Source organism: Alexandromys fortis, unplaced genomic scaffold (genome assembly GCF_014885135.2).
Source record: "Alexandromys fortis isolate MF-2015 unplaced genomic scaffold, M_Fortis_MF-2015_v1.1 scaffold_43, whole genome shotgun sequence".
NCBI classification, from domain to species: domain Eukaryota; kingdom Metazoa; phylum Chordata; class Mammalia; order Rodentia; family Cricetidae; genus Alexandromys; species Alexandromys fortis.
In genome coordinates this window covers 12,270,232-12,281,964 of record NW_026067928.1, presented here as the reverse complement: position 1 = coordinate 12,281,964, position 11,733 = coordinate 12,270,232, and the positions used below count along the sequence as shown (strand labels likewise).

The following is an 11,733-nucleotide window of genomic DNA, read 5'->3' as shown; positions in this document are numbered from 1 at the left end:
TTTTTTCAAAGCATACTAAGTTTAGTGAGCTCTCAGCACGCCATAGTTTCATCTAAGAACATTTTAAATTAAAAATATCCATCACCTACTTGCTCCAAACTTTCATATTTATAAACACACCTAAATTTTAAATAGGTACATTTATACTTCACACTAGAAATACACTATTTCTTTATGTTTACTAACTATTACCCACCTAAAATCATTACATAACTTTTGATTTAACATATATTTCCATGATAATGCTTCATCTAGCAAGTGGCATTCTGATACTTAATAAAACTATACCTGACATACTTTGCAATATGCAAATTATTGTTATGTTTTAATGTTGCCAACTGCAAAATTGGAGAAAGTCAATTTGCTTAACATTTGTACCACATCAATTCTTTGTTAAATATCTCTATTTTGATCTTCAACAGCTTTTCATAAAAAATAACTTATATCACTCCAGATTCATAAGTTAAATGTTGCTCTTCATAGGAATGTGTATAAAAGTACTCTTTATAATAATTTTAATATAGTTACCATTAGATATATTTGATCTGTGACTTTTGAGCCAAATGGTCTGATAAAAAACAAGAGAAGAAAAAAATAGTTAGTTGTTTCATACATACATACTACATTAAATTCTTTTCTTTCCAATCTAACATTTTAAAAACACAAAACATCAAAGTTTAATTTGAAATTCCAAAGAAACAGCTTATGAAAATTGAATTGACCCATATCCCACATGCTGTTTCATGATATACCTGATGACATACACTCATGGACATACATATGGATAATGTTGCCAGGAAAGTCTTAGAAATGATTTAAAGTAATGGTAAAATGAATGTATTAAAATTTAACACATTGGATATGTATACTAAATTATCTTAGGCACATAACTATCTACCCAGCCCCTTTAGTGGTACTGTCACGCATTTGCACTTACAGAATGCTGGAGACCTTTTAGCCTTTCTCTAACTAAAGTTAAACAGTTAATAGGATCAACAGTTTAGTTAACACATTCATAGTATTTTTCACTTGTCGAAGTCAAGTCATTAAATATGCCAGTATTTAAAGGCATTCTTTTACTATTCCCACCTGATTTCACTATTTAGAATTCATTTAAAAAATAGTTTCATCAAACAATTTCTTTTTCACATCAGCCTTAACTTGAACTTAACTTGGACTTTCCTAAAAAGTACAAGAACGTGCTTCAAGCTGAATTCAAAGCCTACTTCTGTTCCATTTTATTTTCAGTAATTTGCAGTCGTGTGATTTGGGGAAAAAGGCACTGAATTCTGGAGACTGAATGGCTTGCTTTTCACTCTTGAAACCAAACTATTTTCATGCATTCCTGTTCTCTACTGAAAAATAAAGCAAAAAGAGGAGAATGAAGAAGAAAGAAATGTAAGGAGAATTAAATCATAACAGATGGAGGAAAAATAATATTAATAATTTCAGTTAATTAGCAAACATACAATCATTAGTGCATTTTTAGTGAAAATAATTGAACAGTGTTTCCACATATGTGTACATTTCTACTATATCCTCGTTTATCTTTTTCTGTGTGAGGTCAAGGAAAAGTAGAGGGGGACAGGCATGGCAACCTATGTAGGAGAGCCAAAATGGTCCACTGTACATGTGTGAAATTTTGTTCCATCTATGAGATTGAAGCTAATATTTAAATGAAAATATTTATAAATAATGCAATGTGTGATTTTTCTATCAGTATGTAAATTGTGGAGTAGACTTATCTGAAATAATAGTTTTTACATCATAATCAGAGAGAAATAAAAATAACATTTATATCTACCAGTAAGTATATTTACACTAGATTATGTAGCATATTTATAAAAATAATCACAAAGAGTAATCCTTGCTTGCATCCAAACTTTCCTCAGTGACAGAAACATAACACATTGGTCTCCAAAAATTCCATGGGTAGAATCTGCTGAGCTCCACAACAAATCACATCCCACTGCATACCTGGTCTGATAGATTACTAAGATGAAGATAATACATCAAAAACAAAATAAGAAAATGTACATCTAATCTTGTATTGTGCATAAAAATGCACTCTTAGGAAATATGTATAAAGAGAAAGATAATTTATTAGGCATTCTATGCAAAATGATTTTGAGACAATATGTTTTCAAACTTATCTAAATCAAGATTAATTTACTTTAATATGTTTATTAGGAGATTGTAAAATATTTTAAAGTAGCTTTGCTAATAATCTATATAATTGTCAATTTTCCTGATTAAAAAATTGTATTCTTAAAAACCTCAGGTTGTATTATAGAAAGAGTACAACAAAGTGGATTTTCAGATGCGATCACACAAATTAGTGTAGAATTGGAAAAATATTAATTAAAACAAGCCATGAATTTTCTTTGGAAATTGCTAATATTGTTCAGCAATGTGCCTTGAAGTTGAGTAATTATTACTTTAAGGTATAAAGCTTCATTGTACTGAAGTATTTTTATGTCATCTGTGTCTTATAGATTATAAAACACTGTCATATTTGAATGCAAAAGTACTGTGAAAAAGGAGTACTCTCAAATAAACCAACAACAAACAAAAAACACAGTCTGTAAAGGAATATTAACAACAACACCAATGTGAAATAATGCTGCTTTTTGATGATTTCCAATCCTTGGATCTGAGAAAGAGGAGGTAGACAATAATCGGAGATAGGTTTTATTTTGGTGTTAAGATGTGGCACTACTAAGCTTCTTCATTTTCTTCTTTGGGGAAAACATACTTAGCAGAGCAAACATGAAGAGTGGATGGCTTTCTGCTCTTGGCCAAAGCAGCATTCTATCTCACTTCCTAACTCCTTTAGGAAGACTGGGTCTACCATTTCAATCTGAGTTCACATATTCTCTGTCAGTTTACTCACGGGTGACTGCTGCCTCTTTGTGGCAGAATGCCATGGCAATTGTTCCTTAAACAGGAAGTTTTCAAACAGTCCTTGATATTGCCCACATTCTAGATGAGACAGAACAGAGGAACAGTAATAGCAACGAAGTGCTTGGTTTTTTAAATTTCAAATAGAGTCAAATATTTTCTCCCATTAAATGCTCTTCTAAATTCACTGGCAAACCTTAATCAGAGATGGACAGCGAATATCCACAAACATCAACATCTCAAACATTTATGAAATCTGCCAACTTTAGATAAGGTTTATGTCAGAACTGATGAACAATTTCATACAAATTAAAATATGGAAGAACTCAGACTGTATAAAATAGCATGAATATGACAAAATATAAAACTGTACAAGAGAAATGAAAATATAACTTATTACTTACCATGATCTGTGTACTAGAATTACACAGCAGTGAGGAAATATACAATTAAAATACCATTAATAAACATAACTGACACATTCAGAAAAAAAACATACTTCTCTGAATCAACGAAGGAAAAAAATTATGTAAGTGTACCCATTAATGGACATACATTGAAATTTTATAATCAGGGAAACTTAGTATTCCTAGGAAGAAAAGAGTTACTAGTTCCTAAATTCTTAATAAGGAGGTCCCACCATCTCCCGGAATCATTACTTTAATCCCTCAAAGTTGACATAGTTATCAAGTGTTTATTCAGAAACTATTTAAAAAATTACATGTGCTGGGATACATATGAGACTGTAACAATAGTAGTTCCATCTTACAGAGATCCTGTTTGTCCTCAGCATCTGCCCAGAGGGATAAAGACATTGGACAGACTTGTACAGCCCATCGTTTGGTCTTCTGAGGTGCAAGGGCACGCGGAACTGTACAAATGCAATTGGGTTTGGTTACACAATCAAAAATCGGCTACAATAGTAGTCAAATCAATACAGCATTTTGGTTCACTAATAAAAATAATTTTCAACCTTCTCTGATACATCCAAAAACTGTCACACTTTTCTCAATCGAACTACCCAATTAATTGTTCCATCTTTTTCCTTTTCTACAGCAGGTTATAAACAGCTTCATTTTTTAGTTTACTATTTTTTGAATGGCAAGTCGCATTGGGTGGGCTTCATAGGTTTTTAAAGACTTTTGCCATTTAGTGCTCCACGTCTTTAAATATTTAATAGGCCTTTCTGATATTACTCTGATTTTGGAAATGCAGCTCGTAGTACAGTGCAACAACACCTCTGAGAAAATCATAGGCTAAATAGTGAAGGAAAGAGGAATGCTAAATGTGCATATAAAAATAGGTGCTACAATAAAATATTTGTATATTTCATCAATAAGTTATTTTGACTAATCAATTATGGATCATATAGCTCTGTAATTTTAATGATTTGTCCACATCTATAGTGAGCCTTTCTGGATCACAAGACTTTTTTTTTTAATTCAAATGTCCAGAATGCATACAAACACATTCTTTAAAAACAAAGGAAAAGGTTAGGAAGGAAGGTGGGAGGGGGAAGGAAGGGAGGGAAGTGAGAGAGAAGAAACTTCCTATTAAAGTTGGGGTGTGCTAATCTCTCAACCAATGCCAAGGCTCTAAGGACAAGAAGGATGTGAGAAGAGGAGCAAAAAGGATGAGAAGAATCTAAGCTGCTTCCACCCCCAACCCTTCTTAGCACTTCAGAGCACTGCAAAAAGGGACCGCAACCTGTTGAAGGTCACCCTGGATGCAAATCGCCCTCCCCAAAGCCCTTCTCTCTTCCCTCACAGACAAGAAGAGAAAGTGATGTGCCTAGTTTACATAAATGTTTCCCGCGTGTAAAATTAAAAGTAAATTGCACACCCTTTCAGTTAGCTTCCACCGAAGCTGAGAATCCCGTGCCAAGGCACTTCACCCTAAATGTTGAAACGACACAATTAATCAAATGTGTTCACCAAGTGTGTCTGCTTGCTTGTTTGTTTCAAACGCAAAAGCTCCAACGGAGTTTCTTTGTTTTTAGAACTGACTGAATGTGGTCTGTTTTTCCAGCACTTCGAGGTAGTCCGGCTCAACATTTAGTTTTGCTTTTAACTCCAGATACTCATTCCGGTTCGGTTCTACAAAGACAGCACCGGGAGGGCTGTAGAGCACCGGTTCCCGCAGCCTGCTGTCCCCTGCCCCCGGATGCAAATACTGATGGGGGCGTCGCAGGTCATAGTTTGGGGAGAAAGTGTAAGCAGCCGAGCTGCATGGGAATTTGGGGTATTCCGGGAGGCTGCTGCCGGCAGGGCTAGTGGAGCAGTGTTTGTCTGGCTCTAAAATGCCCCTGTAAAAGCGATCAGCGTCCTGCACCGGCGACATTAGGTCCTCTCGGGGCTCGATGGTGCTGACGCTGTAGGCGGGGCTCCGCAAGTGGTGGCTTTCCCGCCTCTCCTCCTCCCCAGGCTGCAGCTGCAGCTGCGGAGGGGGCTGCTGCTGGGGCTGCTGCGGCGGCGGTGGCTGCTGCTGCTGCAGGTGGTGGTTGCTGCTGTAGGTGACCTTGAGCTCGTGCAGGTCTTTGTAATCCTCCACGGAGTTGCCTTCTCGAGACCTGTAGATGGGATTTTTGCACATGTGGCCCAGTGGGTGAGGGATGTACTCATACACGTGGCCCGCGGGAGTCTTCACCTTGGGCAAAGCCGGTCCGCGGTGGTGCACGTGCGCATGAGGGTGGCTACCCCCGCTGCCGCCTCCACCCCCATACACGCTGTACTGCATGTTGAAGGAGCTCACGTCGGAGTTGTTGGTGCTGGTGTGGTCGTTCTGGTTCTTCTTCCTGCGTTTCATGACCAGCACGAAGAGGCCTGCCGCCACGAAGACTGACATGATGAAAACGAGCAGCAGGCTGAGGATCAGCACCGACAAGGGCACTGACGAAGCCCCGGCTCCAGCACCCAAGCCCGCAGGGGCCCCGGTGCTGTTCAGCCTCACAGCTGGTGTCGCTGCGTTGGTCCGGGATGGTACCTGGATGGAAGAGGGCGTGGGCGTGGATACCACCACATCAGAATAGTCTGGACACAGCAGTTCCGACTTGATGGAGCGCATGTAGGTCTCTGCAAATTTCTTGGGCGCCTTACAGATCACTTCGTCCACGAGCACTCCCACTTTGAGTTGCTCAATCCACAGCTTCATGCCCACCACATCGCAGGTGCAATCCCAAGGGTTGTCATGTAGATCAATTTGGATGAGGGATGTCAGCTGATCCAAAACTCCACTAACTGGCAAGGAGGTGAAGCTGTTGCTCCTCAGGTTAAGCCTGAGAAGAGTCAGGCCAGAGAAGACACCTGAAGGCATGGTCTGCAGTTGGTTGTTATTCAAGAATAGTAACTGGAGGTTTGGGACTGGATCAAAAGTCCCGGACTGGATTTCGCGAATGAGATTGTACTGGAGGAAGAGATACTGCAAGCTCTGCAGGCCATAGAATAACTCTGGGCTCAGTCTCTCAATCCTGTTGCCATTCAGATAGAGACGTCTCAGGTTGCTGAGATCCCCAAAGGCCCGGTCCTGGATCATGGAGATGCGGTTGTTACCGAGGTGCAGGAGGTCCAGTCCTGTGGCTTCCAGGAAGTCTGTCCTGCGCACAACAGTGATGTAGTTCTCTGTTAGGTACATTTTCTTGGGATTGTAGGGCTTGGGCTGTAGCTCCGCGATGCTCTCGATTTTGCGCTCTTGGCAGTTGACATTGAGGCCCAGATCAGAGATCTGAAGGTTGCAAGTGCAGGCGGTGGGACACTCCAAAGGCACCGGGGATTTGGTCTGGTAGGCTATGCTGGGGCCATAGTTACTGTAACCCAAGTCTTTAGAGGGCTGCCTAGAAGTCGGGCGCACTCTGGGCTTGTTGGGCTGGCGGGTCCCCTTAGGAGGCTTCAAGGGGGGCTTGTAAACAGCAGAGGAAGAAGTGGCCACAGAATTTACAGAGGCTGGGGTCGTATGCAAATACCCCGTGGTGCTTAAAGGAGTCTGTGGCCTCATCTCATAGTCAGAAATAAGTTTCCTTGGACAAAGTTCCTGCTTGGATACCTCATCCAAGTCCCTGCCGTGCAAACGGAAGGGGGTCTCACAGACCACATCACCCACAAGGGCTGAGTAGGAGATGCTGTCCAACCAATCCTTGAGAGAAATTAGCTCACAGGAGCAATTCCAGGGGTTTTCCTCCAGCTGCAATTCCACAACTTTATCCATGTGTTGCAACAGCCCCATATAGGGCAGAAGTTTCAGCCTGTTCCCCCGCAGGTCCAAGTGCGTTAAGGGCACAAAACGGAAGAGATTGTTAGGTAAACCTGACAAGAGATTGTCATTGAGGATAAGCACCTGCAACATATGCAGTTTTCCAAAAGCATTGGGTTCAATGACACTGATGTAATTGTAATCGACCTGCAGGTATTCTAAGTTCTCCAAGCCAAGGAAGGTGTCATCTCGCAGAAGTTCCAGTTTATTATTGTTTAGGTGTAGTCGCCTCAAACCCCGCAGCCCATGGAAAGCCCCTGTCTCGATGTCTTGGATAACATTGCTTCCCAGATGTAAAATTGAAGCCCCAGTGTAATTGACAAATTCATTGGGATAGAGACGGTTCAGAAGGTTCCCAGACAACAGGAGGTGATAAATTGGGAAACGGGGAGGGCTAATTTCAGAGAGACTGATGATCCCCCGGTTTTCACAGCTCACAGTTAAAATGCCGTCCTTTTCCTCACAAGGACATGCATTGTCACAGATTTCCCCATAATAATCGATGGTTTCTGCACAGGAAAGGACGAGAGATGTTACAGCAAACGCTAGAGTCTGCAGCATCCAGCTATGCATTTTTCTGTGAAGGTCCTGTTCCAAAGTTACTGGGGGGCAGCAAACGTGCATTTTACCTCCTGCAAGGGAGAGAGGAAACAAGGAAATGACAGTATCACACACACAAAAGTTAAGGGGGTTAATTAGAAAGTCTCCCTTTCTTGATAGCTTTTCTCTGAAATCCAAAAGGGGATATACACACATATAAAGCACTTCCTCCCTTGCCCAGGGGGGAATCATTGATATCTTTCAGACTTTACCGAAATTGGCTGTTCATTTTGATTTGAAGTCTCATGGTATTTCCCAGTGAGCATGCCACCAATTTTCTGCTCTTTAGAAGATGAAGGCAGATAAATTCCTGTGTTAGTGTTCTCTGCCCTCCTTCATCAAACTAATCCATAAATATACATAAAATGGCTGTCAGTACAGTTTCATCACTCTAATTTAAGAAAAAGAAGTATAAGTTTTTCAATGGTGTTCTCCACTTCACCTATACCAGCCTCCTCCTTGCTTCCTTGCAGAATCTTCTCTGATAACACTTTACTGTGAAGGTCTCGCAATTTTACAGATATGCGTGGGGTCACAATACTTTGAGCTATTTTAAATCACCACAAGAAACGTCAGGGTAGAAACGTAAAGAATACGGAGGCAGAAAGGATGCAAGATCATGCATCAAGAGCAGCCAACAGAAGCTTTGAAGTCACCAATTGTCCTCCTGAGCACTGAGAATGTAGAGGTGTGTGTGTGTGTGTGTGTGTGTGTGTGTGTGTGTGTGTGTTGGAGGAGGGGGAGCGAGTTCGCTTTCATGGTGGACTTCACCACAGCTATTAAGCATATCAGAACCCTGATTGTATGCACCAGGCCACTTAGCAGTGCCTCCTCTGGAGCACCCTGAGACCACTTCTCCTCATTGATCATGCCAGCGAGGCTACAAAACCGCGTCTTTAACCACTGTAATAGTTCCGCACGATGGCTTATAGAGAACTCAGCAAAGGCATCCGCAATCTCGGAGCACTTCTGAATGCTGTGAGTCTAAAGCGGGCATTTCTACAGCTTACCCCGAAGCGGCTGAAAGTATTACCACCGATCACAGGCAAATGCTCTATTACACTGGCCTCCAAGTCAGTTTGCCACGGTATGCAAAAGTAGCCTTTCTGAATTCATAAGATTTGGACCGAACTACAGCCTTGTCACCATCTCCATCTTTGAAGTTGCTTTTACGTTTAAATGTCAATGGCCCTCTCCCTTATTTCCCTTCCTGGTATAAAGGGACGCTGTGATGGTTAAAAGACAAAAAAGAGGCAAATGTCACAGGCCAGTGTCTTAACATCTGAATTTAATCTCCCCGTGAAACTACTTTGATCCCCCCCTCCCCCGTCTGTTCTCCCTTTTTGTCACTGGAAAGAAGACTTACTACTTTGGGTTGGCAGCAACACTCAGAGAATGGACACAAGTGTTCTTAATGTAGAGTGTGGGGTTGTTTAGGGGGAATGTTGATAAAACTGTGGGGTTCTGGGAACCTATGCCTTTTCTCTGATCAACCTTGTTCCTGCCTCCATCAAAAAAAAAAAAAAAAAAAAAACTGATGAAAATCTCAAACCAGAACTAAAGTCAGGACGTTTCTAAAGCACAGATTCACAGATTGCATATGATCACCAAGTCGCACCAACCCTCCTGGTTCAGAGTGTCTGCATTCGCACGCACATGTGCAAGTGTGTCTACGAATCACTGACATTTGGCCACCCAGACGTATCGAGAAAGATCGGAACCACAGTATAGAAGCCTCAATAGTGTATCAGACCTCCCCTCAGCACAGTAGACGGCTTGGGTTTTAAACATCCTGAGACGAAATCAAAACGTTTACCTTGAAATTTTGGTTCTCCGTTGGATCAAATGTGCACATCCATTCAGCTGGGTTGGATCCCCTCCCCCTCCCTCGCGGTGCTTCCCCGCCCCCATTCACCTCCTTCCTCATCTCAGAGTCCATTGCAAATTGTGTCCAAGCAGTATTAAATTCGAACGTTTACAACTTTAATTCAGTTCTGGCTAGTCGGGGTCGAACAGCCTTTTCCAAGGCTGTTCTCCATTCACCCCCTCCCCCGCCGTCCCCAGCCATCAAAGGAGACTGAAGATTTGAGAAAATAAAGTTGAATGAGCTGGAAATGCTAACATTCACACAGGGAAAAGCACCACCGATGTAAACTCGCGGGTGCACCACACGTTTGTGGTTTATTAAAGCAAAAAGAAGAAAAGGATAGAGGGCGGGGACGGGGGACTGTATTTGTTGGCTCGCAAAGAATTTAGAGCCTGGATCACCGCCTGCCACATCCCTGCATTAAGCAGCATGGAGCCGCTCCGGTTGAAGCCCAAACCCAGGCCGGACCCGTGGCTCCACAGCTGCTGGAAGCGCCGCTCAGGCAGAGGCAACCGGAGTTCCAGGACCCGAGACTCCCCCTCCCCCACCCCGCCCCAAAGCAAAGGAAGGGTAAAGGGAGGAAGAAGCGGAGGGGGGGGGGGAAGCAAAGAAAGCCACTTCGCCATACCACACAGACACACACAGGAACCTCTTTTGCAAAGTAAACCACAGACTTACCCCGTCTCCCATCTCAGGGGCCCACTCATCATAGCTACCATTTAGAAAAACACCTCTTCGGGGTGTGCACTGATTTTCAAAGCCTAGGCAGACACAGAAGCTGCTAGCAGTGCAGGCTGAGCTTCTGGAGGAAAGCGGCACCAGGACGCTGCTAGCACCGGGCCGCCACCGCGGTGGCGACCGCGGGTTCCCGGGCTCCCCAAAGGGCTCTCCCTGGCGCTCACCGCGGTAGCCGGAGCGGGCAGTGGGGTGGGGGAGTGGGGGAGGGGACGACCAGGGACTCGCTGGAAAGGCAGCTCGCGGCAGGGGCTGGGAGCCTGAGCAGGCTGGGCGGGGAGGGCTCAGTGGGGAGGGGAAGTGGGGAGACCAAGGCGGGGGACGCGGAGCAGGACGCCTGGCTCGGCCGCCTAGCTAACGTCCTGGTCAGCCTGGGCGAGCGCTCGCACCCGATCGCACTCACGCTCCCTCGCACCATCGCTCCCACGCGCGAAACCCAGGTCTCAGGGCCCCTTCTTCTTACCCCAGGAACCGGCGGGTACTTACTGTTCCCATCTGCACAGGGGGCAACTTTCTCCGACCCAGTGAGGGCAGCCGCCCCCTCCAGCCGCCTCGGGCTCCTGGCACCCTCCGGCCTGGGATCGCGCGGGCTCGCCCTCCCCTCCCCCCTAGTCTCTCCGGGTAGGCGTCTTCACCACATTACCCCCTGGTCAGTGGCGCACGCCCCGGGACGAGCCGGAGGGAGAGGGGCTCGAGGGTGTGCGTGCATCGTCCGCCTTCTTCTTGCAGCGCACACTGTACATGGTAGTGAGGGGGCGAGAGAAGGTGGTACTGGCCCCTCGGCTGCTCCGTCGGCGGTTCCTTCGCTGTGCTCCTCTCCCCCAAGCGGCACGACCACTGCAGCCGGGATGCCGTTGTCCCCAAGGCTAACCTGCAGTCGCGGCCCCTAATTAGTATTTGAAAGGCTCCCACATCCTCTTGGCCGCTGCACTGTTCCTAGTGTTTGCAGCGGATTTTCGCTATCCCTCCCCAGATGCGGCGCACGATCCTCATTCTTCGCAACTCTTTATCTCCGACATCCTTTGAGGGGTCCGAGGAGGCAGGAGCAGCGTTTTTCTACGCCTGTGGCATGTCCTGGCAGCCTGGCAGTTCTTTAAAAAAAGAAAGAAAGAAAAACTCAGAAAAAAGTCGTGTCTTCTCTCCTGGGAGCGGAGGAGGCGGCTACATCTGCTGGGTAGCGGGGTGCAGGGCCCCGTCCGCAGCACTTGTTTATTGTCGCGCCGCTGGTGCGAGCCAAGCTGCAGCAGACATGATGGGCCCGGGGCGAAGCGGGCACCCAGTGGCCGGTAGATGGCAGCCGAGGGCGAAGGCGGCCCTGGGCTCAGGAGGCGCAGTCAGAGCCCCCTTGGATGTCACATTCGTGGAGACAGAGGAGTCTTGGACCA

At 44.7% G+C, this 11,733-nt stretch overlaps 1 protein-coding gene across 1 annotated transcript; it reads right to left on the bottom strand.

Annotated features, from left to right (window-relative positions):
* Window positions 1-3,598: 3,598 nt before the first annotated feature.
* Slitrk5 (SLIT and NTRK like family member 5) lies at window positions 3,599-11,388 on the bottom strand. The gene is made up of 2 exons (XM_050144603.1): window positions 11,025-11,388; window positions 3,599-7,778 (listed from the first exon to the last, which is right to left on the bottom strand). Exons 1-2 carry the CDS (start codon window positions 11,089-11,091, stop codon window positions 4,897-4,899), a joined length of 2,949 nt encoding a protein of 982 aa, XP_050000560.1. The 5' UTR covers window positions 11,092-11,388; the 3' UTR covers window positions 3,599-4,896.
* Between the last annotated feature and the right edge of the window lie 345 nt (window positions 11,389-11,733).

Bases quoted from the DNA above. Each gene is read 5' to 3' on its own strand.
- Slitrk5 (XM_050144603.1), bottom strand. From the start codon at position 11,091: ATGTACAGTGTGCGCTGCAAGAAGAAGGCGGACGATGCACGCACACCC. The intron at 7,779-11,024 runs GCTCGTCCCGGG...TCTCCCTTGCAG, and splicing joins CTCGAGCCCCTCTCCCTCCG to GAGGTAAAATGCACGTTTGC.